At 60.0% G+C, this 8,390-nt stretch overlaps 1 protein-coding gene across 1 annotated transcript in view; it reads right to left on the reverse strand.

Moving 5' to 3' along the window:
- LATS2 (large tumor suppressor kinase 2) overlaps positions 1 to 8,390 on the reverse strand; it is a gene marked incomplete at its 3' end in the record, with an annotated part of 69,188 nt that overhangs the window by 17,953 nt on the left and 42,845 nt on the right. Inside the window, exon 3 of the mRNA XM_023530717.1 lies at positions 2,896 to 3,400. Coding sequence (XP_023386485.1) covers positions 2,896 to 3,213 — 318 coding nt within the window. The remainder of the gene's footprint in view (positions 1 to 2,895; positions 3,401 to 8,390) is intronic.

The following is an 8,390-nucleotide window of genomic DNA, read 5'->3' on the forward strand; positions in this document are numbered from 1 at the left end:
GCATTTCCTCCCAATCTCATTCCATTAAAGATTTAGATCACTTAACACGAATACGAGAGAGAAAGCCTGACTGAATCAGGATCAGGAAAATAACACCAGCATGGACATTTGGACATTCGGACATTTGAGAGCCGAGGAAGGCAGCACGCCAGGCCGGCCCGGGCCCCAAGAGTCTGCCAAGCTGCCGCGGCCCACCCCCCAGTCCATCCCCTGCCCCCCAGCCCATCCCCCGCCCCCCAGCTCATCCTGGGGAGGGGAGGCTTGTGGAGGGCAGGACATAGTTCATCCACAGATGGAAAGCCTGCCACCTGCCCTGGGAGGCGAAACGCTTCCTGGTGCCCACACAGGAAGGAGATGGCACCTGTGTTCCTCTAAGGATACACGTGCTGACGGGCTCCGATACCCTGAGGGCCTGGAAGCCACTGAAGCAGCCCCTGGCCCCCCAGCCCACCCCTGACACCCAGTGCTCTGAGCACAGGGAGCACACCCACTCCTGGAAGGCCCCGCAACCAGTGAGGAGACGTCACACGCTTCCGAAAAGCACAGATGGCACGTGTGCGAACGTCACCGCCAGATCAGATGAGTGGTTTTTAACAGTCAGAGGAAAAAGAGAGGAAACCTGGAAATGTTATTTGAAACCATAAAGATTAAAAGCAAAAGCAAGGGTTACAAGAAATAAAAGCTAAATTTAAATTATTTACTTATTCCAGTAATAAGGGCATCCAACAACACAGAATATGACTCAAAAACCAAACACTTATCTTTCCTTTTCCTCATGGCTGCATTTAAAGCACAGCTTCCTTCCTCAAGGAGAATCAATCTGTCCGCCTCAAGTATTTCCCATAGAAATTTTCATTCTTTAGTAACTTATGCACAAAAGATTTGTGAACATGTCATTTGACATATACATCATTACCTGGAAAATACTAAAGTCCTTTACTTTTCCAGAAATTTCTATTTAAAAATATTTTAGTTAAAAACATACCCATACCTGCTAGTCACATGGCTGTAATTCACTAGGTAAAAGTGACAGAGCTGTACACTTAGAAATTGTGTACTTTTCTTGTATAAATTTTATTTTAACGGAAACTTTAAAAGAAACACTCATTTGTAAACACTCAAGTAAATACTTTCAATAAGTCTTAAACCAAATAAAATGAAAAAATGTGTGCGTGCAGGTGCCACAGATAAGACACTGCACGTGAAAGTGTGTCACCACTAAGCACCTGTAAGGCCTAGAGAAGACGGAGTTCGCGGCCATCAGCCCCAAACACAAGGGAACAGAACCCCAGTTAAGAGTTAGCACAACAGAGAGAGACGAGGGGGCACCACAGCACAGGGTTCCCGCACCGCCTGCCTGCTACCGGAACTGCCACGATCTGCTTTCCTCGGGCCACACGACCCTCGGGGGCAGCTGGCCTTTCTCTCTCCCGTGACTGGGGCTCCCATACTGCCTTCTGGCCGGGACCCTCTGAGAGCAGACGCACGCTCTGTCCAGACAGAATAGCCAGAGTCGGGGCGAGGGGGTGGCTGGGCGGCCTCAGGCCGTGAAGCAGTGCACACCAAACCCTGCCCTGGGTTGGGAGTGTGACCCAGGGGATTGTGCTGACAGGGACCTCCGCTTCCTTTACTGTGCCGGAAGCAGCACCGGCTTCACCACTTCTCGCACTGTGACTACCACTAACAGAATCCACCACCGTGTGAGCCCACCTGTATTTTGGACTATTTACTCGTCGCTTTCTGTCACAGTTGAATCATAAATGCAAAGACCGACCATCTGATTCCCTCCCTTGTTGGCAAGTGATTTGCAGGAGGAGATTTTCGCTCTGCCGTGGGGCTGCCAGTCTTGGCAATGTCACCCCAGCATCCCCTGCAGCGCTCGGCAGCGTATTCAGCGTCATGTTAACAGCGAGACGCACCCGGCTCTGCTGTCAGCTGCCCCCGCGGGAGCCCTCGCACTGCACGGCCGTGGCGGGCATCATGAGGCAGCTCCCGGGTACGTGGGTCCCAGCCCGACCCACGTAGCAGAAAGGCCTGAGGCACAAAGCTCTCCACCGGAGTCCTGCAGGACCCAGCACAACGAGAGGGGACAGGCCGCTCCGGGAAGCTCCGAGCCTGTCCCTGAGCCCAGGAGAGCAGGACACTTCTGAGCAAGAGGGAGCACGTGAGCTGCCTCCAGAGCTTCACGCATGGCACCTCGCCCCCTGGCAGCAGGGCACCTAACTCGTTTCCCTCTCTGCAGCCGCGACGTGAGCTGGCGGACGGTAAGGAAGCACTGGCCTGAGGAAGTGGCGTTGTGGGACAGCGGCATTTTTACTAGTTAGGCCCACGCGGCACGTTTTTCCTCCGCGGACACTGGTCCCACCCTGAACCTGGTCTTATCCGGCTCTGTGAACTGCCAGAGGGTCATGGAGGCCCATTTGTGTGCCGTGTTTACATGGGGCGACTGTCACCTCCAGTAAGGTGTCCTGAACTCTCAAGTGGCCGAGTGGTCAGGCCGTCGCCACCACGCAATGATTTCTCTAGCCCGTCTCACTTCTCACCGCGGGGCCCTCTGCCACTGCGTCACGGGACTGCTTATCACACAGGAGACAACAGAGTCCCGGGAGAGACGTCGGTCACCCTGCCCCAGCAGGCGGACTGCACAGATCGAACACCAGAGGGAAGCCAGCCTCGTCCCCAGGACAGCCCGTGGGAAGCCACCGGACCCAGGGATGGCGCTAAGCGGGAGGGCCCACTGCAAGGACAGGGCACGCCGGGGTGCCAGCGGCAGTGTGCGGCCCCTCAGGGTCTCGGCGGAAGGGAGGGGCAGCGGAGAAGGCCCTGTGGGGGGCAGAGAGAGCCCAGGGAGCCGGGAGGCCTCCGGGGGCCGGGACGGTGGCGTGGCGCACCTACCTGGTCACAGCCGGCGCCCACCAGCTCCTGTAGCATCTGCCGGTTCACCTGGGGCTCGTTGGCGAAGGGCAGCAGCGAGTAGCGGATCTCCCTCAGGGCCTTCTGGTGCGGCCCAAACCGCGGGGCGGCCCGCGGCTGCTGCCGCCGGGCGCCATCCTTGCCCCCCAGAGCCTTGGCGTCCGCGGCACTGTCGCCCGGCCCTGCGGGCGGCCCCTGAGCCGGAGCCTTGGGCGGCTGCTTCAACCCCTCGCGGATCTCCTGCAGGCGCTGCCGGCTGTTTCCGGAGTAGGCGGTGGCGGGGAACGTCTTCGGCCTCATCGTCGTCCGCCCCGTGACCGACCACGGCCTTCGTCGCGGCCTGAGCACTCCTGGAAACCGTCACTGGTGGCGGCCAGCGGTGGACGCGCTCCCAACCGCTGCCTTCAAAGTGCGCTTCCCTTCGATCTCTGGAGTCCTACGGAGAACCCGGAGCCTGCAGGGCCTTCATCGCCAAGATCGCAGCTGCCTGGAAGAGAGCACGGCAGACGGCGTTCACACCCGGTCCCCACGGAGCGGCGTCCCCTCCTCCTCCCAGGACTGAGAACCAGCCAGTCCCAGTCCGCTCACAGTGACGAAGTGCTGCTCGAATCTGGTCGGCCCACAGGACGCCAGGGCTGTCCCAGGCATCCCCGGCCAAGGCAGTCTGCAGCGTGGCAAGCCCCACCGGCTCCCACCGGCTCGCACCGGCTCAGAGGCTCCAGCTCCGGCGGGGACAGTGGCATCAACCACCAAAGGCTGACGGCCGCTGCAGGGGCTTCGTTATGAGACAGCTCCACCGGGCACAAGTCTCTCTTACATGCGGCCCTGGCTTTCTGGCGTGTCCCTAACAACCCGGTCAGCTCCCGGTCCCCACCATCGTGCTGTATCCCCGGGACCCCACCAACCTTTCACCCGCTGGAGCCGAGGTTCGTCCACGTCTCTGGAAATTTTTCCTTATAAGCTCCCCCACCCGCAATTTCCCAAAAGATACCACAAAACTTGTCACATGAAGGTGTCTTATATTGCAACTGAAAGTAGTCCCAGCGCAAAAGTATCGGGAGACTTTCGAGGTGACTACTTCCTTGATTCTTTATAAATTGGTCAACTTCTTATCAGCATTCTGACCTAAATACCAAGATGAAAATGACTTTCCTGTACAGACTGACACTTACAAGGAAGGGGACTGGCAGAGGCACATGGGTGACTCCTTGGAGAGCAGGGTGACCACACTAGCAGCAATGTCATGCACGCAGGCCAGCTAGGACACCACCACACCCACCCCAGGCCTCACTGCACACCCCTGTTCCTGCAGTGCAACCCGACACTGCCTTTAGCAGCCAGCGAGGCGTCCAGCTCAAGTCACTTATCTGGGTGACCTTGGGCCAGTCGTGTACCTGCCCAGCCCCCACGCCCCCGCAGAGCAGGCTGACACTTGGCAACGGGGGGTGGCGAGCACAGAGCGAGATAGTGCGTGAGTGTCTGTGCAGTCCTTGGAGCAGTTACTGTCACTTCCACTGGCTGCCACAGCCTGGGCACTGAGGCCCAGTGGCTGGCCTCTGGGCTCAAAGAAACACTGACCCAGAAAAGAATGTCCTTTAAGTGGGGAGGGTGAGGAGGGCTGGGGTTTGCCTCAGTGAGGGACCGCAGAACTGTGAAACAGGACTGTCCCTCACTGACTTCCTCACGTGGGAAAAAGGACAGCTCATCTTTACTACGAGCCAGGCTTGTTCCGGTGCCATGTGAATGACCTTACACACACCTGCGCATAACCGTGCACGAGAGCAAACCGAATAGACAACGCTGACACCGAAATGCCTTTTCTTCCCCACGGCTGGAGAATGGGGCCTAACCACGCCCTTTCTCAGCCTGAGCGCAGGTGCATTCAGAAAGAATGCCAGACCAAGAAGACTCCTCGACAGGAAGCCCCTGCTTCGGGGTCGATGTCCACCCCAGGCCTGTCGTGGAGCCACGCAGAGCCGCCGAGCCAGCGCTGGCCATCTCCGGCGTGTGCCGGCCACGGACCAGAGGCCGAGAGGTTGGCCTCATGGCGCAGAACACAGCCCACTGCGAACACATGTCTGGTTTCTTCGTGGTCAGAGCATCTGCTGTGAAGCACCTCACTTTCCAAAACGAAGAGGTCCCCAGGACGCGCTCCTGCTGAGCATGGACGGAGGGTCCCAAGGGACTGTCTGGGAACAACGGCACGCTGGACAGCTTCTCCTAGGGAGCGCATGCCACTCGCTTTGCTTCCAATCTGGTTTTCTTCCCTTTCTTTGAGAACTAAAATCCAGAAGATGGAAATCATATCATGTCTGCGGCAAGTAAATATGCCAAGGAGGAGCCTGACAATTCACTGGGAGGGCTTCTGGTAGTCAGCGTGCTCACACCCTGTGCCATCCACCGTCTCCCCAGCCCCACCTATCCACCTGGTGAACATGTATCCCAGGCCTGCATCCAGGCACCGCCAGAATAAACAAGAACCAGGCCCGGCCCTCAGCCAGTTTACAGCCAGGTGGAGGGGGAAGGGGCCCAGGCAAACAGCTTCCAAGAAAGATGCCCAAGAGGAGAACCCATCATCATCAAGATGGGAGAAGGAGGAAGCCAGAGAGGCTTCAAAGAAGAGCCTGAGGGGAGGGAGGGCTGGATGTCGAGCCAGAGGGAGCACTGTATGCAAAGCAGCAGCATGTGGGGGCCCTGCCAGCTCGTCTGGGTCTGTGGGGTGCAGGCTCCTCCTGGAGAGTAAGGGGGATGAGACGGGAGGTGCAGTAGGCCCCCACAGCCATGTCACCTGTCAGGGCCGAGTGCACAGTCTGCAGTTAAGCTGAGCAGTGACACGGCTCAGTGCCCTGTAGGGAGCCGAGCCTGGAAGGGACAACCGCAGCCCTCCAGGTGGCCAATGGGAGCTGGGTGAGGGGCACGCAACCCGGGATGTACGGAGCAGGGCAGTTCAGGAGCTACACCTTGGCCCCGGGTCTGGGTTTAAAGATATGGGGGGTGGGGGGCGAGCCGCCAGCACCTGAGACATTTACCCAGCTGGTGGCCTGCATCCCTCAGGGGAGCAGTCAGTGACCCAGCTGGTGGCCTGCATCTCTCAGGGGAGCAGTCAGAAGCAGGGTGCTTCTCTCTCCGCCAAGAAAGGGCAAGAGCCCCAAGAGATGTCCACGCAAAAGGAAAAGGAGCTGTGAGGAAACCAGCCGGGCCACGACATCCTCACTGCCCGGCCACCCCGGCAGACACGGGAGCTGGGGACAGGAGGAGGCCGGCCCTGGCTGACTCTGAGGGGAGTTGCCGACAGCAAGTGCACAAGTCCGAGGACAGACCAAACTTCGGCAGCAGCAGGGGGCGGAGGCCGCACCCGGCCTGAGAGGGCTCACCTCCCCGGCCAGCCTCGGGGCTCCCCACCCAGGGGGTTACTCAGCCTGGACTCCAGCGTCCAGCTGCGCCATCCAGCCTCCGTCTGGTTACCTGTGCTGCACTGTGTGGTGGTGCTCTGCCACCTTCCATTGCTGGGTGAGACCCCAGGGCATGACCACACACTCCTTTCTGGGCTTCCCCGTGGAAGGAGTCGGGGTTAGCCCTGGTCTGGGGCCACCGCGAACGGTGCTGCTGCCCCCAGGATGCTGGTGCCATGAGGAGTGGGCGTCTTGCTCCAAGGCTGTGCTGCCGCCGGCAGAGCAAACACCTCCGTGTGGCTATGGGGGTCACGTGGTCCCTTTGTGGGCTACAACAAGGCGCCCCCTTCCTCGTGTCAACGGGTTTGCTATGTGACCTGGCACCACGTGTCACAATCCACACACGCACACACCAGGTGAGGGGGCGGGTAAGGGCTGCATCAAATGGAGGGTGGGGACTAGGCCTCTGTGGCACAGGAGGGAAGGTAATGGCCTTGCTGCAGGTCCCAGAGGAGTGTGACCGCGTGAGCTCACCACACCCTGCACAGGGCACACGTGCCGCAGGGCCACACCCTGCACAGGGCACACATGCCGCTGCCTGTCTACTGCGGGTGGCCCAGAGCCTCCACGTGGGCTGAGCGCACCCTCATGCGTGTCTGCATGATGTGAGGCCCTCAAGTGCAGGGCGCTTGAGCAGTACGCAGCCAGAACACCTGTACAAGGTGGCCCCGTCACTAGGCCTTAGGAACTCGTGACCAGCCTCTGGAGACAGACAAGGAAACAATGATTTAAACAACCTAACAATTTAAATAACACGAGTCTAACATGATAAAGGCGACAACAAAGGACCGCCCAAAGGATGAAGGGCCCGAGATCGCACAGCAGCAGGACAGAGATGGGGTGCGGGGCCAGCCATGTGTGAGAGGCGGGGCCCCCAGCTGGCAGTGTGCCCTACAGTGACCGCCGGAAGGACGGAGCCCCAGTTTCTGCATGAGCATCCGGAGCCCACGGTGGTGCCTCCTCTGAGCCGGCACTGGGACCTTCAGGAGGGCGAGTACAGGCTGGGGACCCTGGTTCAGGAGACGGCGGTTTCAGTGCCAAGAACAAAGCGTGGGCTCTGGCACCAGCTCCGTGTGAGCGGACAGGCGGCACCTCGCTGAGCGTCTCCTGCTCGCGGACAGGCCTCGCTGCCTCTGAGGAGGATGGCAGGCGACTCTGCGTGCGACTCTGCGTGCGCGCGCTCTCCTCGGGGAGGCACGGCGCCTGGCCCACAGGGATGGCTCCTGGTGGGCTTAGGGCTGGAACCAGGACGACAGGCTCTGCTGGAAGGAGATGAGGCCCGGGCAGAGCGCCAGCGGGCTCCGCGGCAAAGACGCCAAAGTGGGCGCAGGGGCGGCGGGTTCTGCGCACGCACCCAGTTAAAGCTCCTCGCTCCTCACTCCAGGAAGAGGCACACGGAGGGAGGCTCACAGCAGACTTCCCACTCCCCAGGTGGCCAGGGTGGGCTTCAGCCTGGGTGACCCGGGCTGGGTAGAGGGTCCCACCCTCCCTGCGCCCCGTGTCAGCGGCCTGTTGACTCAGAGCCCCGCTTCCCCGTGCCACCTTCCTGGGACTGCTGTGGGGCAGGGCTCACTACCTGCTCCCAGGAGCGGGTGACGTGTCACACACATCCTGCGATGCTGTGTGCCAGGAGGTGGGCGGGCAGGTGGGGGTACTGGTGGGGAGCAGGGCGCTATCAGGGGTTTCAGATTGGCGCCCAAATGATCGTCCTGAGTGAGGGTTACACGTAGCGGGTCAGTAAGTCTCAGAATCACGACGCTACAACGTGGGTGGACCTGGCACTGTGCCAGGCGAAACTCACCAGACGCGCAGGCCAACCCTGCATGGCCGCACTCACGTGAGGCAGCCAGTGGGCACGCCGAGAGACGGAGACCGTGAAGGGTCCCGGGCCCATCGGTGGCCGTGTGATTCCCTGAGCTTCCGTTTGGGATGGCAGACAAGTCCTGAGCACAGAACGCGGTGAGGACCGCGGCAAGGACGTGAACGTCCTTAACACCAGCAAACCACACCGGAGGACAGTTCAAA

The sequence above is a fragment of the Pteropus vampyrus genome, unplaced genomic scaffold (genome assembly GCF_000151845.1).
Source record: "Pteropus vampyrus isolate Shadow unplaced genomic scaffold, Pvam_2.0 Scaffold52, whole genome shotgun sequence".
In the NCBI taxonomy this organism is placed as follows: domain Eukaryota; kingdom Metazoa; phylum Chordata; class Mammalia; order Chiroptera; family Pteropodidae; genus Pteropus; species Pteropus vampyrus.